This window comes from Lycorma delicatula, chromosome 4 (assembly GCF_047948215.1).
Source record: "Lycorma delicatula isolate Av1 chromosome 4, ASM4794821v1, whole genome shotgun sequence".
Taxonomy (NCBI): Eukaryota; Metazoa; Arthropoda; class Insecta; order Hemiptera; family Fulgoridae; genus Lycorma; species Lycorma delicatula.
The window spans coordinates 113317442-113344127 of record NC_134458.1 but is presented as its reverse complement, the minus strand read 5'-3'; the positions used below and the strand labels follow the sequence as shown (position 1 = coordinate 113344127).

General features: G+C 28.0%; 1 protein-coding gene across 2 annotated transcripts; it reads right to left on the bottom strand.

Annotated features, from left to right (window-relative positions):
• On the bottom strand, positions 1-26686 carry LOC142323761 (uncharacterized). 2 transcript variants are annotated; one of them, XM_075363943.1, is made up of 6 exons: positions 26456-26686; positions 24443-24678; positions 16979-17132; positions 7739-7878; positions 2574-2759; positions 1-625 (listed from the first exon to the last, which is right to left on the bottom strand). In XM_075363943.1, the coding sequence occupies exons 2-6, from the start codon at positions 24627-24629 to the stop codon at positions 444-446; spliced, it is 849 nt and encodes a 282-aa protein (XP_075220058.1). In that variant the 5' UTR covers positions 24630-24678; positions 26456-26686; the 3' UTR covers positions 1-443. The 2 variants fall into 2 exon arrangements, with proteins under 2 accessions (XP_075220058.1, XP_075220057.1); XM_075363942.1 differs by having other exon boundaries at positions 24443-24649; positions 26456-26685.

Sequence of the window (26686 nt, the reverse complement as noted above, 5' to 3'; positions counted from 1 at the left end):
TTCAATGTTAATTTAGAAATTTAATGATCAATATTTATATTTTTAATAAGTTTATAAAAAATAAATATTTCTTTACAGGAACAATGACCAGACTTTCAGTAATTTATAATTACTTTTATGGCACAATATTAAAATAATTTCTAAAAATGTAAGACTTATTTAAGTAACCAATAAGTAAATAATAAATGAAACAATGAATATTAAATAATATAATTATAATACATAACATTAATCAACTGCTTAGAAGACAAAATTTTGATAATTGTAATTTAATTAGTATTCTGTTGATGTTATGTGCTTAAATATTTCATAAAACATTCATTTAAGTAATTAGTTTATCCACATTAACGTTTTAAAATGGTTCTTTTTAACAGTTCAAATTAAAATGAATTTACAAAGAAAGAATAACTGGTCTGATGTAAATTAAAAAAAAGAAAAGAACTTTAATAATATCTTATACCAATTCCAGTTTTCTTTGCATTATCTAATATTTCTTTACCAAACATATAATTATCTGGTGAATTATGAGTAAAATGTTGAATACCAAACTTTGCAAATCTTTCTCCCCAAAATCCTGTTTTTGTCATTTCTAGTAGCGCCTCGGTTATTTTCGTTTTTAGTTTGGCTGAAAAAAATATCGTAAATTAAAACAATAGTTAATAAAATGTAAGTACACTATACTTTAAGAGTACTATATATATATATTACGTATTTTAAATTATTTAGTGTTATGTACTATATAAATTGATTTTGTATTAACAAGTAATGAATTTTCTGGGGACTGAGTAATTTCGTATAATCAGAAAAGTTTCAAAATAAGTAAATATTTTATTCAGGTCATTCGATAAATTAGACATTAATTATATATTTGGAATGGTTAGATGTGCCACTACTTGAATAAAAAAATTAACTGCCTAGTATTTGTGTGGAAGGTTGAAGGGAAATCATGGAAAAATCTTGATCAAAGCAGTGACTAATCCAAAATTTATAATAAAAAAGACGTGGTTAAATATTTGGTCCATATTTATACATAAGAATAATAAATATATAAAATAAAATAAATAATAATATGTGTGGATAATTGAAAAATAAAATAACTACAAAATAAAATAACAATCTGGAAGGCAATTAATTAAAATTGTACATTTTAAACATAGTGAAAAAATTCAGGCATTGTAATCGCAAAAGATTTCGGTTTTCAGATTTCATTGGAAATGTCCATTTTGACCATACCTGAATCCATTTTGTCTAGTTTCAGCAAGACATCTGTATGTATATATGTAACTTGTATAATTCAAAACCAATTAGCTGTAGGAAGTTGAAATTTTGGATTTAGGACTGTTGTAACATCTAGTTGTGCACTTTCCCTTTTGAGTGGAATCGACTGGACCAAAAGTGTCCAAAAAAGCTCAAAATCCCAAAAAATTAAATGTCATACGTGGCACTTATTTTCATTGGTTCCAGAGTTATAGCCAAATAAAATTTTAATTAATGAAATATTTGGATTTTACAAGGGGAAGGCACATCAGTTCGAATCAGACTTCATCTCCTTTTTTTTTTAACTTTTTTTTTTTTTTTAGTTTAAATATATTGATTTATTAATAACTATTAACCTCCGATTGTAAAAAAATTAAAATAAATAATAATTCAATAATAACAAAAAAAAATATGAAAAAATATCAGAAGTTGTTAATGAAATAAAATTTTATATACTTTTCATTTAAAAAAAAAATGTGCCTATGTAATTTAATAGGGGTAAAAGTAAGTCATGTGGTGTCCACATCAGACTTTTTATTTTATTATTTACTTCATTAATTCAATTTCATTTTATAGATAAATGTGTTAAATTAAATATAAAATTATTATGATAAATTGTTTATGGTACTACTAGTAGGTATTTTGTTATAAATTTCAGTAAATGTTTCAATGTCACCTTAATAAAAACTGACCAATCAGAGTACAGGAGGGGCATTTATTTGTAGTCAGGGATTTTTTTGTTTATAATAACATCTTACTTGCTTGAATGATTTCATTATGAAACTTGTTTTAAGGATGATATCAACTTCACATTGGTCTGAATGTAAGCCAAACTTTTTATCAAAAACTTAAGCTATCTCATTAAAAAACTGGTGAAAATGATACATCAAAGTATTGGGTATTTCAAACAGATAGCTTGTAATTTTTTGTTTAAGAGTTAGTTTCATAAAAAAACTTATTTCTACTGTTGAAAACTTGAAATCATTTATGCAAAAAATACAATGGCAGTTTATCGTGTATTTTTTAGAGCATGCATTAGCTACAGTTTGGCTGAAAACTCAAACACTATTGGTACAAGATATATGTATATTTTTTTTATCCCAACTATTATAAATGACCAACCTTACTATAAATGACCATTATACAGACATAAATATTCATCAAGTGGTCCAGTTCTTCTAGATGAAATGCAGGTTTTAGATTAAATTTAGATTTACCACAGGACTACTGATTAACAGTTCTACTTGTTTTATAAAAACCACTTAATGTTCAACAATATATCAATTTAAGTTTGATAATCATAAATAATTACTCACCATCTAATCTTGAATTAATTAGTATTGGATAAGGAGGTAAGGGGCCAAGACTATCTAATATATAGATATCTTTGCCACCATCATGTAAAAATTGTCTTTGATACTGTAATGAATTAGCATCAACTGCTCCAGCCTGTGCTTGTTTGTTAACAACCATACGTAATGTTTGTAAATGTGATCCTGATTCTAAAAAAAAAAAAAAAATTGAATTTTAAAACTATTGTTTATTTTTCTATGTTTATGACATGTCTTTGTGCTTGTATTGCATCTCTATGTATGGATGACTGTAAGTTGAAAATAACAATGGAATTTAAACTATTTAATAATAAATTTAAAAACTAATGTTTTATAAATAAGTACACTACACAGGGAGTAATAATTCTCCTTTTAATCATTTGAAAAGTATCCATTTCTTCCAAAAAAAAAAAAAAAAAAAAAAAAAAAACACAAGATAAGGCATTTCAAATACTTTATTCAAAGGAAGTTTATAGTTTGTTTTAACTAAAACACACACAAAATGTATTTGTTTTGATAACCGTTTTAATATGTTTCTATATGGGTACCATTTATAGCATGGCAGTTATCAACACATTTTGATATAATCATACTCAGTAATGATTATACACATTCATAATCTTATATGTACACATACATAATCCATGTCTGCTGATTCATTTTCAGCATGATTGTAGAAAAAGTTTCTACTAAAACTGCTTGAAACAGGTTCATCCTTTTACATAAGCTGTCTAAATCACTACTAACTTTCAGAGAATGAATGTTCTTTGTGTGGCTCTAAAAAAAATGAATAAAGTGAAATCTGGGCTTCACAGTGGTCGTAGAATAGGTTTATCTCTTCCAATCCAACAATTAGGAAACCTCTCCTTGAGCATATATCTAACTTTTAAGCTAAAGACGTAGAAGTTAAAAAAAGCTTTTAAATGAATGATGGCTCACACTGTTGATACACAACTGAACTGTATTCGTCATCAATTTTGTCAGTTTGTGGAAAAGAAAACTACCAATGTGATAATTTTTTTGTAAAAAAATTGAGTCCACATCACATTTGTAGAGAATCTCAGATAAATTTAACTATCATATTTAGTCGCTCTGAAAGCCAAAATCAGCTGTTATGTTGACTCATGCAATCTTTGAATATAAAATTATCTCATCTATACAAATAATGATCGTTAATAAAACATTTGTACTGTCTATCTTACCTAGCATAACATTTTAAAAATACATGTTTAAGATGATCATCCTTTGATTCCGTGTCTTAGCTGCAGTTTCTATGTATGTAATTATAATCTCTTTTTCATAATATCATATGAAATGAGTTTAGGAATGCTAAACCTCAAACTATGGTGGGTGACAAATGTATTTGGGTTCCTACTAATACAAGAATATTAAATATCCCTGACATTCTCTTTTCTAGGATAAACAATGTGGAAGGTTGTTTATCCTTTTCAACACTACACATGTCTTTAAACTTCTAAATCATGTGGTTGTAACCTGATAACAACAGGATAAGACATGTGATAGAAAAAAAAACAAACTTAAGCTTTTTGAACTATATAACTCACTACTTTTTCTTACACAAATGCTGTTATCAAAATAGCAAAATAGTATATCACTGTATAGGTATTATTTGGTATTGCCAAGATAAACTTCATAATTTCGCTTCACTATAAACAAAAAGCTATCATCCTAAGTCCATAGAGAAGTTATTTAAATGTTGAAAATTGTGGTTCTTTGCCAGAAACCCATTATACTGTTTTGAAAGTGACGATGCATGTGATACAGTTAAAAGTACTTATGTAATCTCTTTTAAAAATATATAGTAAATAATAATTCTTAGTTTAGTGACAATATTCATAAATTTAAAAATAATACTCATAATAATTTAAAATATTCAGCATACTAACATATGTGTAAACATACTTTACACATATTTTAATGAGGAAGGTGAAGTATATGTGAAAAATGCCAGGCACTTGAAAAAATATCCAAAAACAGCAAATTAAGATGCTAGCATATAGCACATACACCAACTGGCCAACCAAATGTCAGAGGAGAGGACAGTTTGTCAGGAAATGACAGTACAAACCCAATAATTCATCACGCTTGGGGCCCAGGTATTATCAAATTTTGAAATATGATGAGAACTGATAAAATAAACTTAAAAGTAATGGAGCTAGTAATTAAATTTAAAAAAATAAATTAAAAAAATTTTCAATACTGTATTACTGAAAATAAATAAACATTTAGGTACCTATGATAGTACTTGATGCAAATAGTTATTTAAAATTTTACTATCATAATATACGTTGTACGATGTATAATAAATGTAAAACAAAAAAATTTTATTCCACAAGTTTATAAATTCTTTCAACCAGCTTTATTTTAAATGATAATTGGTTTTAAATTATATTGGAATTTTAAACAAATATTGCCAGTTTACATAAATCTGAACAAAGTAGGAGTCATAATGGATACCTCAGTTTTGTTTTTTTTAACCACCATTAGGTATTACTTCAGAGGACAATTTGATTTACAATTTTTGTAGCACGTGAAAATGCCATGCCTGACCGGGATTTGAACCCAGGACCTCTGGATGAAAGACCGAAACGCTACCACTCATGCCATGGAGGTCGGCATGGATACCTCACTTGAAATAACTCAACCTAAGCTGACTATCACCTCCCTCCAAAATTCAATCATTTCAGATTGTATATTAAATATATTAATATTTTAATTTTTGAGATACAAAATTCTATTTATAAAATAGAAACAAAAATAAAGAAAAAAATAAGACCTTAATTTTACATGATGCTTTTATTTTTTCTATTTATGTAAGGAGACTGCCAAATATGAAAAAAAATGTTATAAATTCACACATTATAAATAGACGGCAAACAATTAAACTAACAAATAAATTTTATCCTCTAAATGTTACTTGAAGTCTTTTATATCTATGAAGCAAGTTATTTTCAGATAAATTATACAAAATTACGTAATTATATATACATATAATTATTTTTAAAAAAAGGAACCGACATCAAAATGTGCTAAAAAGTAAGAAATAATTTTGTCCAAATACTAATTCCTTAGACACTTTTTGAATCAGCACAAAAATACATGATCATACTTAGGTGATACTTGAATGGACCTATAGATGGTGTATATAAAAATACATAACAATTATCAACAGAAAAGCATATAAATATGAATTCTACTGATGTAATATCGGTATTAGTTTTTATGCAGTGTACATATATAGTGTTATAGAACAAATTTACATTATATCTAAAAATTAATTTTATGAAGCAGGCAACGATTCAAAAAAGTGTCATCGGAATTAATTAAGTATTTGGACAAAATTATTTCTTATTTTTTAGAGCATTTTGATGTCAGTTTCATTTTTTAAAAAAAGTAATTTTTTCATAATTTTCTGTGTCTGATTAATAATGATAAGTTATTTGGTGGGAGTTGATGTGCTCTTTGGTGGTATAATGCAGCTGCCTCCAGTCAAAGGCCATTGGTGTTTTGTTCAAACTCCTTGCTGTGAAGCAGAAATAAATTTGTGTCGATCATTTTTTACTTTGTGAACTAACAATAAACATGAGACAAAAAAATGACATGGAGTTCATTGATTTATTAAATAACTTGAGTTTTGGTAAAGTTATAACTGTCCAATTGGAAATGCTTTGTGAAAGTAGGAGGGTAGCTTTAATAGACTAATTTCCAGTTGGAAATGCTGTAAGAGTATTCACAACTATTAAATTAGTTGATGAAAATAATTGTAGGTGACTGATATGATATCAAAAACAAATACAGTTTATATTATAATGTTGATGAATCATGATAAGCTGCAACAGATGGGAAAACTCCTATTTGGGAATGTTATTCTGGTAGATGTTATAACTGTTGTGGCCTGTTGCATAATCAACAATTGTCAGAGGGTTTAAGAGTTATGTTAGGCATAATATATCGATTTCTGATGGTTTAGTTAGTAGTGCTATGGGAATTGTAAAGAAATTCCAATGACCGACCCTACAAAGGACCAACTGGAAAGGGGTGAGTTAACAAAAGCTGTGTTAATAATTTGATGAAGAAACAATAGCTACAAAAATGAAACATGAAGGTGGTGGTGTACTTACACCAGTAAGTACAGTGTTTCAAGCTACTAAAGGATATGAAGATGTAGAAAGACATTAACTACCTTTAAGCTGGGCTGTAACAGTGCACAAATTGCAAGGTACAATATTAAATAGAGCTGTAGTAGATTTGGCAAAAAAGCATTTGCAAAAGGACAAGTCTATGTTGTTCTTAAGTCAAGTCAGAAGCTTAGATATCTTACCTTTGAGTACCATGTAAAGTACTGAATAGCCCACACAATAAAAAAGTACTAGCTGAGGTAGATAGATCAAGAAACCTTGCACATGATTGAATAATGAACACTTCACTCAAGGCATCGATACATTGACTACTAATATACATCAACACCATTGCGAGTGTTATGAAGAAATTTAGTTGTCTGACCTTGCGAGAGAACACAAAAGACCATGTAATTTTATGCATGTATATAGAATTTTAAGATTCGCACTGCCCCTAGCGATACTGTATACTATATATGATATTGGGTCTGAAGGGTTTAAGATGAGAGATATACTGATTTTTTATGATTTTATTAATGGTGCTACATATCTTGTGCAGAAACTCACATTACCTGCCCTACAGAAGACCATATAACATCATCTCACCTGACGCATACATATAGAATATCAGGATTCCCACTGTCTCTACCTATCCGCTGAATGGCAAAGAAACTTTTTTGTCAATTTTCAGACCAATTTTTTGTGTCTAAAAATTTTTCAACACCATGGTACACTGTAAAAAGCAGCTGCATCGATTGCAGCATGATTTATTTTAATAGAATTAATAGGAAAAAATTTATGCATGAACATAAAAAAAAATATATGGTTCAAATATATAACTTTCTTTTTTGAAGTCTGTTAAAAAACAACAATCTAAAAAAAATGTTTCCAATAATTTTCATAAAAAAATCTTTATATAGGTAATATATGTCCGAGGTATAATTAATACAGATTACAATTTTAAACCAGAATTTAGTGTACTTCTTAACAAATAAAAGTAAAATTACTTACTCAGGGAATTTCCAAAAAAAGTAGCATTCTCTCCAAGATCTTTCAGTGTTTTCAATATAATAGTACTACCACTCAGTGAATTTTCATTATTATATGCCCACAAACATCCTCGAAGATCTAAAAATTCTTTCACATGTTCTCTAAAACAAAAAATTTTATACTTCATCATTAATCCATAAGATTTTATTAAATTTTTGTTCAAATCCAAGTTAATTAAAAAAAAATTAGGCTACTTATGGGTTGAAGTGTTTGGATAGTTAACATTCTTTGCCTTCCTGTATGGAAGGTTGGTATTTCCAGCCTCAGTAAAACCAGTTATATTTTAATATGATGATTGGTTGCTTGATAATGTTCACAGCCAATTCTGTTTTTAGGTGCTAATTATCAACACATCCTAAACTGACAATTCATGGATGTAACAAGCTGTAGTTACAGCTTGTTACATTATGTACTGGATCCCTTGTTAATGTATACATAATACATTAACAAGGGATACAGCTGTATGTGGGTCCTAAATCAGTAAAGCTACCAGGAGGCTTGTCAAATATCACATGAATTAATCAACCTAATCTTTTCCACAAATTTTCTTTAATAAAATAAACTTTTATTGTTTTTATTTTTGTCATTTCATGGTTTATGCATTCCTCAAAACTTTCTGTTCCAGGTTTACTTTTGTATCAAAATATCACATATGCCTTCAATTAATTGTGCTTCAGGTATTCTAATCTTTAGCTTTCCTTATATAGGTGTACAACCTTAAAGAGGCCCCATCACTCAGTAGTTTAAATTAAATGCAGATTTTTGTTAAAATGCATATATTGGTGTGAGATGGGTAAAATAATGTGCATGATGTTGGTATGACTGGAATTGGAGTGGGAGGACTGTTTATTGCCTGCACATTTGAGTGTTGCAAGCCTGTATCAACGGTTTCTGATCAAGGTTACGAAATCATGTGTTGTTGATTGTTAAAATGCAGTTAGCTCTTGAAGAATGTGTATTTGTGATGGGGACTTATTTAGAGACGAAAACTCATGTTGTGTGTTGGCGAAAGTGCAGGGAGAAATTTGAAAAGGAAGCACCAGTGAAAAGTGTTATTCAGAAATTAGTTGAAATAATTTGGTTTGGTTTGGTATTAGACCAGAAACATGCCAGACATGGATCAGTTTTAGCATTTCCGATTGTACAGAATATTAAAGCAGCAGTTGCAAAATTTGCTTATTAATTTTTGCAGAGCCTAAGCTGGGTAAAGAAAATTTCACTAGATTCAGCCTACATGCAGTGAAAATGCTGAAATGTTATCTGTACTGAGTACAGGTTTTCCAAGAGCTAACTAATGCAATTATTCTAAAAGGATTCACTACTGTCAATGGTTCAAGAACCTCACTAAAGGCAACACTGGCATTTTAGATCAAGTTTTTTTCACAGATGAAGCATGATTTCACCTTGGTGGATATGCCATAGTCAGAACTAGCAGATCTGGGATACTGAAAACCTCACATTTTCTTTGAATCTCCCAACACCCATAAAAAATAGGAGTATGATGTGTGGTTTTAAGGTGACAAATACAGGACCCGTATTTTTTTAAAAAACTGTGGATGCTGCCGTCTACCAAGAAATTATCCAAAAGTTCAAGTGATTGCTGGCTGCAACAGGACAGTGTCACTTGTCATACAGCTCACTCTACTATGGAGATGCTACAGGATTTTTTGGTGGAAGAATCATTTCTAAAGGATTGTGGCCACCAAGATCCTCTGATCTGACTATACAGATTTTTTTCTGTGAGGTTGCTTAAAAGAAATAGTTTATAGGAGCAATCCACACACCCTGCAGGAACTGAAGACAAACATTACATGCCATCCAGTAAATAGACAGGATACAGCTTACAAGAGTAACCAGGAACGTGGTCAAACGTGTTGACAAGTGCATAGAAGTGGATGGACATCACTTTCAACATCTGTAAATTATTATGTAAGTGTTTGCCAATAAATTATTATTTACAGATTAAACAAAGTGATGGGAACTCTTAAAAAGTTAAACACCCTTTAGCTTTTATTTAACTATAAGAGTCTAACGTGTTTATTGGTAGTTTTTAATATCCCTATAACTTCAAACAACTAGACTCAATTTTATGAAATAGGTATGAAATGACATACCTCAACTTTTGGATCCGAGTGAGCCTTTCATAGTAAGTTATGATCAACAATTCTGTTCTGTATTTTATTACAATTTATTTACTTTTATATTTTATTTTAACTTTCACTTTATTATTATAGCAGTTAGTTTGTTGAATTCAATATAAGTGAGCAAAGTCTATTGTTCATACAATTAATTGCATATCTGTAAGTGATTTTAAAGTAAAGAGAGGTTTAGTTAATAAGCAATAAAAAAATGTATAAAATTTTAAGAAAATTAGTATGATTATTAGTAATTATGAAAAATATGTATTCAAATAGAGACAAACTGTGAGTAATAGTTTTAATTTAATATGTTGAAGCACAGCTCGGTAATTACTGTATTAAAAATACTTAGTTGTAGTACACTTTACACACTGCTCTATCCAAGAATATTGTAGAATGAGTCTTATCATATATAATAATTATATAATTATTATTTTGTAAACTATCAATCTGAGCTTAAATATAACTATACTTTAAAATGAAAAATTATCTGACTATTGCAGATTTTTTTATTATTATCGATTGTATTTTTTTTTTTTTAATTTTATGGCATCAAATGTTCATTAGCCAGTAACAAATACCAGTAGTATGCATTTTACTCAAAGTTAATTATTTAACTTTGGTGACCCACAGAAACTGATTTATTAAATTTGGCTTTGGCTGTTTTCATTTTATCTCATTTTATGACTGTTCAGACATGATATAAAGTGTATTTATTTTTTATTACGCTAATTGTTGCGTGAATCCCGTAGCCACTTCTTTTTATTAAAAAAAAAAAAAAAAACAGAAATAAACAAAACTAAAGAACAAATTGTCATAAGTTAGTTTTTCTAAATTATTCAACAGCTGAACATTAAACATATTTAAATGACCAATGTAAACATAAAATAAATTAATGATAAACATAAAAATGATGTAAATCAAACAAATATCTAACCTACAAACAATGTCTCTTTATTAATGTATCCAGCATCTTTAAGTACAATGCGTTAGCTGATCAATATAAGGTGAACCAAGATTCTTACAGTGTCCATCAATTTTCAAGATGCTACTCTTTGAAAGGTTTCAGGTATTGCAGAATTATAAGGTTGGGATTGATATGATCATAATGTGGTACTTATTATTTTTTGTTTTCTAGAATTATATGAGGGCTATTCGGAAAGTAACTTCTAATTCATTATTAAGAAAACCACCAATTGATAAAAAAACAATTTATTACGTACATCTTATAGCTACTTTTCTATATAATTGAAATTCAAATTAAGGCACTTGTCATATTTGTAAACAAGTTTTTAAATATCCTCATCATAAAACTTGGCTGCCTGTGAATTATGACAGCTAGTAAAACCATTTTTCAACTCCTCTCAATACTGAGGACTGAAAGTTAATTTCCATATAACCCTGGACTGAAATAACGCTGAAACTTACTGCAAGATGTAAAAATATAAAAAGATAAAGTCTAGTATCATCATAAAAATATAAACAGAATTTAAAAAATAACTATTCAGAAAGGTTGACCTTAGTTAAGACTACGACATAAATGTAAAAATAATCAAAATATTTTAAGATCAAATGAAATTTGAAAAATAATGGATTCCATAAGAAAAATATTATTAGGTTTTTAAGAACACTAAAAAGAGTGGAGAATAAACAATTACAAATAAGAATCTTTAATTAACTTTCTGAAATAAAAATAACTGGTTTCAAAAAAATAAAAAGGAATTAGATATTAAAAGAGAAAAAAATTAAAACAAAATACTTTCACAAATAAAATAAAAAAACTTTTTTGGGAAAAATCAAGAGGAAAAAGAGGAAGAAAATTTTTCCAAAAAGAGACAGCTGAAGTTAGTCAGAGAATACGAATACTTGTAGAAAAGGAAACAAAATGCAAAGTAAAGTCCAAAGTGGACATAAAGTTCCAATTAAAAAAAAGTTTAATTTTAAAAAAATTAAAAAACAATAATTTATTTAACAATGTAAAGTAATAATAATGAAATTAATAATTTTGGTCTTGGATAACATTATGAACTCTATCATCTAAAAGCTTGATGGTTATGTAATACCAGATGTGTCCAAGGTAGTAGTAAATTGATGAATGAAAAGCTAATGCCAATGCCTAATAAGAACTGTTGATTCTCCAACAGACACCAAAGTTAAATAAATAACATTGGGTTCCATTTCACTATATGTTGTTGGCATTTAGTAGGAGTTAAAAATTGTAGCATTTGATGCCAATTAAAAAAAAAAATAGATTAAATCATAAAAGTTAATTATATTGTTCTGAAACAATAATTTTATAATAAGAATACTACACAATGTGAATATACAAATAGTCACTATCACGATAACCTTGTTTTATTTTTATAACAATGAATCATTTTATTAATTTATAAATTTGCCAATTTATTATCATAGTCATTAGATTCATGAATATTTATAGAATGTATACATACTGTTAAAAAATCTTTTTTTATCAATTTATAAATGTGTACATAGGTTAACATGTGATAACAATGTGAATCAATAAAATTTTATTCCATTATTTCATAATTGTTTATTAATTCATTGTGTATTCTATTTATAACTGATGTAAAACTATTAAGCTGTTTCAATATTTCAACATTTTCTTATAGTTTTCATTTCAATTTTTAAGTTTTATTAAATTGTTAGCAAACTTGATAGTAAGTACTATTATGAAGGTTTCTGGTTCAATTTTCAGCGAGGGAGTATCATTTCCTCATACGGCACTACTCAGTTCATTATCTGTACAAAAATAAAATACTATGGTGGGTATATGCGTCTAAAAGTACATTTTTATAGAGTTTTTAATTTATATTTGAAAATAATAAATTTGTTAAAATTTATTAATTTATTTTAGACTTTGTTTCCATTTCATTTTACTAGGAATTTCTCATTAAAGAAATTTTTTTTTACATGTACACTTGTTTTAAATTGGGGAGTATATTTTTTAGGTTACTAAAACAAAATAATTCATTAAATGAAAATGTGATAATTAAAATATTTTGATATGGTCAGTTTGTCAAAGTATGTTTGAGAATTCTGCAATTATTCCTAGATGTTTATATTTTCCCCTTACTGAATGGAAAATGCACAGTTTCTTAGAGGTACATTAAGTTGTCGTACGATGATGTACAAGGCACAGTTCATAAGTAAGGGCCAATCGGTAACAAAATGAGAAGAGTTTTATTTTATTTACACATTTACCTTATTTGTCTACATAATCAACATTTCACTTCAAATACTTTTGATATCATGAAACAAACTTCTTCAAACCCACTGCATAAAATTCCAACCACCGAGACTGTAGCCACTTTTGTATGAAGATTTTCAACTCATCACTTTCCTTGAATTGTTGGGACACAAGCCAGTTTTTGAGGTGTGGGGAGAGATGATAGTCACTAGGCACAAGACCAGGACTGTAAGGAGATGATCAAAAACCATCCATCTGAATTTTTCCTGTTGTGCATGCAGTCATGTGTGGATGTGTGTTATTGTGAAGAAGAACAATTCCTGATCTCAGCATTCCCTGTCGATGATTTTGAGTGGCATGACATAGTTTAGAAAGTGTTTCACAATAGGCTTATGATGTGATGGATTTCCAGGTTCCATGAAATTAAACAAAAGCACACACTATTGGTCCCAGAATACAGTTGCCATGATTTTCTTTCAAGACTGGGTTTGTTTGAATTTTTCAGTTTAGGTGAACTGGAATGATGTCACTGCATGGATTGTTGTTTTGTCTCACCATTGACATGTGATATCCACATTTCCCATATTGTCACCGGTGACAATATGGGAAAAAAGATATGTCTCCTTTTTGGTTAATGTGGTCAAGAAAAGCAAGTGCAGATGTCATTCTGTGATCTTTGTGGGCACTTGTAAACATTTTTGGCACCCATCATGCACACAGTTTACAATAGCTTAAGAGTGATCACAATTCTCAATAATGTCTTTGAAACTTTTGGAAATTCTAGAGGAAGATTGATAATCATAAAGTGATGATTTTCTTTTACTTTTGCATTCACATGCTCAAGATCATCAGTAACAGGACACTATTCCTGCTACTTCTCCGTTTGTTGTGAACATTTAAACAACATTCTTTAAACTCATATCACCATTGCCTCACTTTTCCTTCACTTGTTGTGATAGGCCCATATGTTTCAGAAAATTGACAGTGAATTTCAGCAGCATTATGTCCTCTTGCGTTTAGAAATCGAATCATTCGATCAGATATCTGATCGAACTTCACACTGGCAGGATTTGTTATTACTGCTCTCGTTTTAGCACTCTGTCTCACTAAGACAAACAACAATGGAATGATGACAATGTGGTGGTTACATAAACAAGAGACCTCTTAAAGCTACTGTACATGCGTGAATCAATCAGTGTTGTAATTGCTACTTAACTCATTGGCCCTTGCTTTAGAACTGTGTCTCATACAAGGGGATTTTACTAATGGCTGAGGTACTAATCAGAGTTGCTTTCTCCAAATAATGTTCATTATAAAATCATTCCCTCATGTGAAGCAGTCTGAGTGTGCCATTTTTGTGGGCTTGGATGCTGATATGCAATCTTCCCAAATCAGCTGATTTGGAAATTGAGAGTTCCAGCGTTCAAGTCCTAGTAAAGTCAATTATTTTTACACAAATTTTAATAATAGATCGTGGATACCGGTGTTCTTTGGTGGTTGGGTTTCAATTAGCCACACATCTCAGGAATGGTCAAACTGAGACTGTACTAAACTATACTTCATTTACACTCATACATATCATCCTCATTCATTCTCTGAGGTATTATCTGAAAGGTAATTACTGGAGGCTAAACAGGAAAGAAAAAAAAAGAAAAGATGCTGATATGCAACAGTATATAAACACATACATACTTATAGGGTTTAATATCACCTGCATTTTTGTGGGCTTAGATGCTGATATATGCATATAGTATCTGAAGATATTATCTAGCTCATGTAAGCAACAGATTGATGATTTAAAAAAAAAATCATTTCAAAATAGAGAAAATACTGCTAAATAAAAAAAATTAATATATATATGTAAAACCTGACAGGATAACCTGTTATATCTGTGACTAAAGGCTCTTATACAGAGTATGAGGTGAATTAACTATAATAGCGATTTTTCTGTTTTAAAATTGATGTTAAATAAAAGAGTGATGGGTGTGGTCAATGCCACTCCCAACTAGAACACAGTTATTAAAAATTCTGGCTGCAATTAAGTAAGCCAAAAAATTGATAATTTTACTTGAATCAGAATAATTAAATTACAGTTGGTGTTATGATAAGATTGATGGTTCATTGCAGCTGTCCAATTTTATTAGCCTTAGGCATAGAATATACAGTATATAATTTGTTTTTTTTTTTTCAATTATATCTACTCTTAAGTAGTTGTTCATCAGTTAACATTCCACTGACTTTTTTTATCAACAAGCATAATTATGTTAAGGTAATAGAATTTTTTTTATGAAATTTTCCTGATTTGTTTAGATTAAAAAAAAAACTATTTTCTGAAACTTTATACATTTAATAATTTTCTAGTATGAAAAAATATTCTAAATATTTATAAATTTTTTGGTTTTTCATTTTACTGTTACATCTGTTTCGTCTTGAATCAGAAAATTACATATAAATTTAAGCAAAATATTCCTGCTTTTACAAGGTAAGTAACTTTTACCTTTTATAGTGAAAATGTTATTTTTGTTCTATAATTTTAATAATGATAAAAATACTGATCAAATGAAAACTGTGGTGAATAATAAGATTTAAATATGGTAATGGAACTCTTTTTAGAAATACAAACAAAATATTTCAAAAGAAATAAAACAAAAATTACAATAAGATTGGTAGATTCCATAATTTCTATGTTACATTCTATTATAAAAATAGCTAATGCATAACTAACTACACTCCATTCAGTTTCCAACTATTTTATATAAAATAATTTACAACATTTTTTCAGTTTTTCTGGAGTTAGGTAAAGGGATTTTTACAGCCTTCCTGATGACAAACTACCACAGAATGAAATATGGAAATTTTTAGCATACATAAGATTATCTGATTTGGATTTGAACCTGGAACTTAATAATAAATATAAAATACTCTATCAGATGGTAAAATTGTGACCAAATGTGTAGTTTATAAGTATATTAATTATAGTAATGATACAAAAAGTAATTAAGATAATAAAACTGTGCAATCATAACCAAACTCTACGGTGCAGTAGCAACATCTCTGAATGCGTTCTGAAAAAATGAATGTGCAAAAAATAATTATTCTTCTTAAGATAGGACTGATGACTATAATTAGAGAAGTTTGTGTAGTTATTAGTAAAAATGAATGTTGAGTGGAATAAATAATAAGGAAATAGCAAACTTAGAGTAGAAAAATATGTATATACATTAAATAATTGTCCACATGGTACTCTACTTATAACAAACTTATGTTATTAGATTATCCTAGTGTATTAAATATGTTGTATGACTGCATATAAAATTGGTCTATTCTGAGAATTAAAATATATTCCTCTTAAATAAGTTTGGCCTTACCATGGTCTATAAAAATATTTTATATATGCTGTAGTATATGTGCTGGCAAAATAGTATGCAAATTCATTCCTGCCATTATTATATCATGATAATAGCAATAAATGTATTAATTATAAAAAAAAAGAATAAAGCAAAAAATTGTATGTAACATTAAGTGCTAATATTTTATTATAAATTATGTCTTAATTTTGCAATGTCAGACCAATTCTTGAATTAAGAATAAATAAAACTACTGAAGCATTAAATTATTCTTGATAAACATATACTCTAATATTCAGCATTAATAGTGTTTTATTGTAACAGTTAATTTTTATTTATAATGTTGAGGTGAAAACATCAGTTCAACAAATAAGTTACAAAAGTGTAGTTTTATTAACATATATATTATATAATTTGGCTACTACCTAATAGTGTTACAATAAATATTTTGGAATAAACAAACCTTGATTCATAATTTGTTGAATAAAAAAAAAGATTTACTTACTTAACATCGGTGTGAATAATAATATCAGAATAGTAGCCAGGCTTTGCAATTCTATTTTTGGGATGTTTAAACACTGCTGCTACTGGTAATAGTTCAGCATAGTCTGTTCTTTTTTTTTCAATAATTTCAATGTAAGCTTCTGCACTTAAAAATGCTAAAAAAAGAAAGAAATTATCAAAAGATAAAGAATAAACAATTTTGATAATTGACAGTTTTTGCCAATATAATTATTATATTTATTTGTGAACTGACAGAAACCTAGTGTTTTATCATAACTGACTGAACAAAGTAAGATACTATTTTAATCTAACCTTTTGTAACTTTGATTGTGATGTATTACAGCAAAAGGCATTTCTGATTTTTATGAAATTTTGCGATTAGGTTCCTTGTAAAATTCTTAGCTATAAGATGAAATGACATGTGTGTTAATTTTTCATAATATTTACTGCTTCAAAACGGTGGCTAATATCTTTCTCAGACAGGAAACATGAAGAGGTAAATTGGAGGGAAAGTTTATTTTACCAAGCCACTGCTGCTATAAACTGAACATGATGTGGTCTCTCCTCCACACCTAATGTGATTTATTTCTTACATCAATCATTACTTCCAGCCTGTTAGTAAGCTACACAGTAGATACTTCACTATTTCATGTTCTATTACATCTTTATGCCTAAAGTTCAGTCTCTGAGACTGTTCTACTACTAAATTACTACTGTAATTTAAGTATATAAGATATACATATCCTTCTTGTGATTAGCTGTTACACAATTCATATTTCTCATTTTTACCCGGTTACTTTCTTTTTAATCTGTGTAGTTTGCTCTTGCATCTTAGTAAGAAGCGATCACTACCACTGTATGAACTCAGCAAAGAGCGGAATTTACCTATTACAAAATAGAAAATTACCATTGGTTCTAAAATTTACATTTTATAAATTTAACTCTGAGCACAGGAAAATTTATAAAGTTTTTCTTTATAGTGCGTTGATGCCTCATTGAGGCTTTCATTTTATGTCTACCAATAACTTGGATGAAATCTTCCAATACTTAATCTTTTTTTTTTACTTCAATTTTTAAGTAAATAAGGAAGTGACCTCATTTTTTTACTTGATGAATTAATTCACCACATAAACTTGTGAATTGGAGTATGGAAATAAAATTTTGTAGCACATGAAAAATGTCATGCCTGACTGACATTTCCAGAGAGTAATATAACACAACAATTTTATTTAATGAAATTGGACTTGTAGTAATATACCAATAAAATTATTTGTTAATCAGTTTTCAATTTCTGATGATTTACGTTTTCTAAATGTGACAATTCTTTTACTACTAACAGCACATATTGTTAAAATAATCAATTTTAAAAATAGTTAATACGGGTAACATGTATCATGTTTGGTAGTGTATAACCAAGTCATCAGGTCAATATAGTACCCCTTTTATTACATACTAACCGTATAAGTTAGCATTACAGGTTTTTTCATCTTGTATTTTTGTGGCACTGTACCGAATGGCAAACACGAGACAAATTTCTTTGGCTTTTTTGGGAGAAAATATAACATGGATATCACTGAATCACTTGGAGATGACCATGAAAATAAATGCACAAAAACTTCTTTTAACTTTTGGATGCTTTCATTTTGTCCAGAAAAACTTACAATTTGGTGAAATATACCAATCAAAGTCAAAAACTAAATTTTGTAGAAACCCTTTATAAAAGTGTTTTTAATGACAACAGAGACACCTTAATGTAAAATAAATAATTCCTTGAGTAATAATAACCTATGTCTATAAATAATTATAACTTAAAGACACCAGAATATATCTTATGAAAAATATAAATTTTTCACACTTGTAGAAGCATTTTCTACAATAAAATTACCAGGAAGTCGGTATGAAACCTTTTAAATTTATAAAATGTTTGTTCAATATTATTTTTCCAATATGTCATAACCAATCTAGTTTTCTTTGTTAATAAATTTATTACATCTTTTAATTTCAGTATTAATCAAGCTGAGTTTTAATAAAACTCATTTTTTGTTTAAAAAAATGAAAATTCTAACATGTCAAGTCACAAACTTAACCATCTATAAATTATCTTGCATACCAAATATAACCAAATAAATATTAAAAGTAAAAAACTCATTAATTTTGAACACTTTATTAAAAAAACTGTTTATGTATTACTCAGTTTCTATTTTTAAATAATGAGTCCAAAAAACAAAGAGAATTGTCAGGATGGTGGTCCTCCTCCCCATCTTGCTTATTTCCTCCCCACCATATTATGGTTTGACCATTTTTTTTTCTTTTTATATTGGCTTTTGTCTATTATAAACACCTCTTTCTATGGTACTTTTGTCGTGATGTAAGTTATTTTCTTGTGTCTTTTTTCCTAAATGTAGTCTAGGTTTTAGTCTTTTCCTTTAGGTTGTTCTTAACAAATCAAACTGAAGATGAACTTGCATAGGTCTTGTTAAACTGAACTCCTGTAAGCTTTTAGTAGTGGAGCAACGATTGCAAGATATACTTTGTTTTTATACAAACAAAATTAAATTTTGTTTGTATATTTTTTTTTCTTTCATTTAATTCTTACTTAATAAGCAAGAAAATATTATACAGTATATGAATGAAAAATACAATACTGTACACAATATTGTTGTCATATATCTCACTCTAGAATTTATTTCACATTCTTTTCTATTATTAACCAAAGCATTTAATTAATATATACTGTTTGTACAAAAGATAATAACTACCATTATATGTAGCTTTTTCTATTGTTTTTGCTTCATTATCTGTTTTACATGAGTTTGTTTAAGTTACTGAAACATTAAACATTTTTTTCTAATAATTTCAAGCAGACTGAAAAATGTGTCCTGTTCATAATAACACTGTATGCAATTTGAATTTTTTTAAATGATTTTATGACTGAAATTCATAAACGACTAATCAGTCATAGAATGTACAAAAAAAAGTCAAGTAACCACAGTACATGAAAAATGTACCTATTCGTGTATTTTTTGTATACCTTTACTTCAGCGTTTCTCAACCAGTATTTGTGACCCAATTTTCAATCATAATTTTCATTGTGTCCCCCTCTCATACAATGACAAGTGTACAATAATACTGTATTTTGATGATAAAGCTACACTATGACCTTAATTACAAACCTTACAAATTACCAACAATAAGAAAATTAGATATTTGATAACACTGATGCATTGCATTGACAAAACCAAAATTGATGCCTCTCTATTGCTCTCTGTCTTATGTCCACTATATCAGACATTTTTATGGCTTCACAAGAAGTTCCGATTTGTTTTGAACATTCTGAAACATCTGTGCGACCAACTGCGCAAACGTATATAAATGCTGCACCTCATTCAGTTCCAGCCAGTCTTAGTCGAGCTGATCCTTCTATCGCTATCAAATCTATTGTGAATGTGTATGTTGTAATTTGCGAGTTAATTGCAATTCACAATACTAAATATTTATGGCAGAAGATTTATACTGAATCATGGATAAATTTTTAAGTGGGTGTCAGCAAGCATTAGATGATAGTGAAGCATCAAGTGCACAGATGAGGATGGTTCTGAAAATATTTTCAAGAATACTTAAATTTTGGGCTTACCAGTACTAAAGTAATTGAAGAAGAAAGGCCCCTGTGTGTCACTTGCTCAAAACGTTTGGCAGCAGACAGCATGAAATCTAATAAACTTAAAAATTTGGAAATGTTTCATAGCGAGTACGTGAAACCCCGAAAAGTTTTCAAATTAAAATTAAAATCACATGAAAAGCAAACATCACTTTTACAAAAAACTTTGTCTGTGAATGAAAAAGTTTTACTTGCCACTTAGAAAGTTTCATATAAAATAGCCAGATGTAAAAAGCCTCACATCATCGTTGAAGAGCTTATTTTGCCAGCTGCAATTGAGATTGTAGAAACTATGTTTGGAGATAATTTTGCCAAACAACTGCAGTCCATACATTAAATGATACTGTTGCCCATCAAACTGGCGATATAGCTGAAGATGTATAGCACCGGCTTTTCAGGGAGTTGCATGACAAATTGTTTTCAATTCAGCTTGATGAGGCATCAGTAGCAATAAAGATACTTATTTCATTGCCTATGTTCGATTTTGTCAATAGTAGAAGAATTAATTTTCTGCAAACCAATAGAACTCAATTTATTTATTATCTTAAATAATTTTATAAACCAGGCAAACAAAGAATAGAAAAATTGCATCGGAAAATGCACCAATAGTACTTGTTCAATGTCTGGAAGATTCCAAAGTATACAAGCTCTTGTGAAACAAAATCTCCACTGTGTCTGGACACATTGCATGATCCACAGAGAAGCTCTGGCTTCCTAAGAAATGAGTCCTGGTCTAAATATTGTGGTAACGACAGTTGTAACCATAGTAAATTATAAAAATTAGACCCCTAAAATCAAGAATCTTTTCTGTACTTTGTAAAGACATGGGTGCAGTACATTCAACGTTACTATTTTATTGTGAGGCAAAATGGTTATCACGTGGGAAATTTTTGCAACGTGTTTATGAATTAAAGATGAAATCACCATTTACCTAGAAGAGGAAAACCGATTGGAAGCTGAAAAGTTTCAAGATGGCTTCTTTTGTGATGGAATTGAACTACTTGGTTGACATATTCGAGAAATTAAATACATTGAATCTTGAGCTCCAAGGAGAAAATACACACATGTTGAAACAAATGATAAAATTAATGCTATTTGTAGAAAATTGAAATTGTGGAGCAGAAATTTAAAGCAAATACCTAGAAATGTTTGCAAATATGTTAAAATTCACAAGGCTGAAGAACAACATATGAAAGTTGTTTTTGTAACCATTGAAGATCATTTAGCCATGCTGGCAAAGAATTTTAAAAAGTATTTTCTTGTTGATGACAACTTGGTAGCAAGTTACAAGTAGGTTAGGGATCCATTTCAAAATACTCCCCAAGGGCTCTCAACTACCGAAGAACAGAACTTTGCAAACATAACCTCATGAACTGAGAATAACCAAAGCATCATGTGACAAGTTTGCAAAGTGCGCTAGCAGTGACCAATAAAAGAACTACTGGGGTGCTCCATAACCGTTCTATGCATTACAGGGTTAAAAAAAAAAATAACTAAATTTATTAACTAATTATTTTTAGAAGTTTAAAGCTAGTTCATTCAATGTCAATAATGTAATAAAATTCCCAATAAAAAAAATCTGATGTGGACACTACATGACTTCCTTGTACGCCTATTAAATTATATTTATTTTTTATATTCTTTACTATATCTTCTTTTGCTATTATTGAATTATTATTTATTTTAATTTTTTTACAATCTGAGGTTAATAATTATTAATAAATCAATATATTTAAATTTAAAAAAAAAAGTTTAAAAAAAGAAGGGAATGGAAATCTGATTCGAACCAATGTGCCTTGTAAGATCCAAATATTTCATTAATAAATTTTATTTTATAACTCTGGAACCAATGAAAATACGTACCACTTATGATATATCATTGTAAAGCTCTCAATGAGGGCTTAATTATTGCAGTTAAGAAAAAGTCCAAAATCCAATTTTCTTTTTGGATTTTGGACTTTTTTGGACACTTTTGGTTCAGTCGATTGCAATCAAAAGGGGAGGTGCACAACTAGACGTTACAATAGTCCTAATCCAAAATTTCATCATTCTACAGCTAATCGTTTTTGAGTTATGTGAGATACATACATACGTACGTACAGATGTCATGCCAAAACTAGTCAAAATGGATTTAAGGATGGTCAAAATGGATATTTCTGTTGAAATCTGAAAATCAAAATTTTTCACGAATTTTTCCGAAATGATTCTATTTTGTTCACGGAATTGTTAAAGATATCAAATGCTTTTACAATAATTTGATTTGTTTAAAAAAAAAATATAATGCATTTCAAATTTTTTTTATAAGAAAAATATCTCAGAAATTGGTAATTTAGAATGTAAACTTTCAATAATATTCCGCTAATTCACCTTTAAAATCGTGTTAATCACAACCAATTAAAAAAAAAATTTACAAACTAATAATCACTTTATGTAGTTTAATAATATTTACAATGTATAAATGTATGTGTAAATACACAAATTTTTAAAAAATTAAAATTTATTTAATTATTATTTTTTAAGAAAGTTAGTTAAGTTAATTATTGTTTTTTCTCTAATTTTGATTTTCCTTAAGTGTATGAGAATCTTTTTTTAAATTTATATGACTGCTCAGTATTAATTTATCAGCTCTCATAGCTACTAGAACCAGTAATCATTTCACATAATTACCTTTTGTTAATAGAAACCATCCTGGGACCAGTTTCAATTAGATATCTTGTTTTTCTTTCCATACACATCAGACAAGACTTTTTTGAATCAGTTAAAATTAATACAGTACTGAAATATTACAATATGATATATATTTTTTAAGCACTATAAAATGAATGAAAAACCTTTTTATATTATGAAACATTATTTGGTGAAATAAAACAAATTCAAGTAAATGTTTAGTGATATTTGTATTTAAATTTCAACTCATGCGTCCAGCATAATTTGGTTGCAGAATTCTAATTAATGGCAATCTTTTAAGAGTAGAATGGTTTGTGTCTAAAAAAGATTCACATTTCACATATACAGTTAATAAATGTGTCATCGTTTTCTAAGAAAGTGGTTAAAATGTCTTACATTATAGGTACAATTCTCAGAAATGGAAATTAAAAGTGAACTTGAAGTAAACTGAAATTTTGCCAATATTTATCTTTACATTTTTAATAAGTAGAAGATCTTTGTGAAAAGAAATGTTTCAATTTTTCTGAAATAATTTTTTTACTGTTTTGAGTTATTTCAATCTTTCTTTACAGAACAAGACATTTCTGAACAAAAATATTCAAAGAATACATGTTTACTAAACAATCTCCTTCTTAGGCGTTGATCAGAGATCATTAGGCCTCTGATAAATAACAAACACTTGCCTTTGGCAAAGTGTTCTAGAAAATTTAATCTTATTAAAATTCTAATTTTAAAAATACAGAATACAAATACTAATGGGATGTCCTGCATGGCATCAGTTCAGAACAATATTTTTATTTATTTTTTTATTTTTTTACTTGGTTAATTAGTTATTATCTAGTATAATAACCTATTACAATTGGTTTTTTAAAATGCTTTAGCCATGGGCATCTTTCTTACCTCACACAACTAGATTTACTGATGATTTTATAAAACCATCAGTTCTAAGAAATCCAGCTTATTGTCATATCCAAGAGTATCTTATTATTATTATTATTACTAACACTGTTATAATCCCCGATAACAAATGATTGAAAAAGTAATACATAATTCCATAAATAAATATAAATATATTAATCTTTTAAAATATATAATTGTTCTTATAATAATAATGATAATGTATGATTTACATTAACTTACCAATATCTACAATATCCTTAGTAAATGGATCTATACGTCCTGGTAAAGGTCCTGAAGAACGAGACTCGTAAATTAAATAAGCTTCACAACCAAGTTTTTCTTCTAAATAATGCATAATTAACTCATATAACTCCACCGGATGACTTGGGCACATGTATGTAATAAATCGAAGTTGTTTTTTATCCATGTTATTTGTAATTTAATAGACTATAAATAAATACAATAAAAAATAGATACTGGAAATAATTCATAAAACAGGTTAGTATTTAATTCTATTGACTATAAATAATTAGTTCAATATAACTAGTTTTATAATGATATGTTACAGGCAGTAATAGGATAAGAACCGTAATAGGACAAGTTAATGCAGTTAAGAAACAAGAATGAATCATAATCAATACATTGAGGAAGAAATAAATGAAAAAAACACTTAACACAAGAGTAAAATATAAATGTATTTTAAACAATAATTTGCTGGTTGCATCATGTATATATATTTTTAAGTAATGAACACATAAATGAGTAAATTATAATTAATAATGTAGTTCTAATTATCTAATTAGAAAAAAAAATTCTACTTTGAAAAACGTATTTTTGTCAGGTTATAACTTTACAGCTTTTTTAATCCTAATAAATTAGACAATACTCTTCCATAATTGCATTAATCTCTGCAAAATCATTGCACTACTTATTTTGGTGCTTAAGTAGATATATCTTTTTTAATTTTCTCTTTCCATCTTTTAAAATCTTATGGTAGTTTAAGAAAGCTCACTGTTAAATTTTCTTAATACTTAAGATTTATTTTTAATAATATAATATTTTATTAATAATAACAATAATAACTTTTTAGTATGTAGTTAAGGAACACAGTTTAGCTTTTCACCCTTGTTTTGGTGATGAACATAAGCATTTAATGAAAATATTATTAATAATAATAAACAAGATAAAAATTTAAAAAAATATATTAATGAATCATACTGTTCAACAAAATAATAGAAAAAATAAAACAAAAATAAAATTAAGTTATAAATTTACAACAGTTAGTCAAAAATTTTCCTTTAGTTATTCTTAGAATTCTACTTTCTGCTTCATTCTACATAACAGACATCTATCTATGAAATACTTTCAAACACCTAAATCAGACAATTAAGTGACTACAATGACCTACATTTCCCTGAAAAATGAATTTTAATTACAATGAACTTTATAAATTATGCTTCAGATACGCATAACAATGTTTCTAAAAAAACTTATCACTAAACTTTTTTTAAAAATTATATAGGCTATTATTTTGCATATTTTAAGATGATCCATGTATTTTCTTTATAAACCATATTTTTGGAATATCATGCGTAACTTTACCAAGAAACTTACAGCAGGCCTAGCCTATGGGCCTACATTGTTAGTGATATGCAATATGCTGGTGGTAAAAGCTCAAAACTACTACTAAAATTTAAAGTAATCGTTAAAATTAGATAATTATTCTTGTTCCTATTAATAACTTAAGGATCATTTTAGATTAACAGGTACTTAAGTATATAATATTAAAAATTCTGCTAATCATTTCTGCAGCAACTAAAACTCCTGATCTAGCAATATTTTTTTAAACTAAAATGTTTACATTAATATAGTTTTTAAATTCAGAGTTAATTGAATTCATGTTTTAGCTATTTCAATTAAATAAAAATGTATAATTAATAGACTTTCTCCAACGGCAGCTTAAAATTGTAGTAAGTTAAAAATAAATTATAGTAATAAATAATGAATAATGAACGAAAAAGTATTTACATTCGGAGTGATTACTAAACCCTAGCATCTGTTTCTTTCGCTCTATATTATTTAAATTTAAAATAACACATTTGAATAACAACAAATTACCATTATTGTTTTAATTACAACAGTTATTTCAAATTTTTACAATTATGTTGATTATAAAAATAAGTCTGAACAAAAGTAAATTCCCCATACATAACGGTATAAGAATTAAATAACAAAATATATAAAGTAAATAACCTTAAAGTTTCCAATTCAGTGACACTTGCAACGACACCTGTAGATTCAGTAAGAGAATGAACTACGCACGAGATTAATTAAAAAAAAAACAATATTAATTCAATTAACTGAACTACTATCATAAATTTAAGCTAAGAACAGAAATATACATTAACACTAAACATTCTACATTTATCGCAATTATTTATCTATTAAGTTAACTAAATGTTGAATTACATTCTACTTTGTACA

Coding starts and splice junctions, on each gene's coding strand:
- LOC142323761 (XM_075363943.1), bottom strand. CDS start 24,629: ATGGATAAAAAACAACTTCGATTTATTACATACATGTGCCCAAGTCAT. Junction 17,133..24,442: donor TAAGGATATTGTAGATATTG/GTAAGTTAATGT, acceptor TTCTTTTTTTAG/CATTTTTAAGTGCAGAAGCT. Junction 626..2,573: donor AATTAATTCAAGATTAGATG/GTGAGTAATTAT, acceptor TATTTTTTTCAG/CCAAACTAAAAACGAAAATA.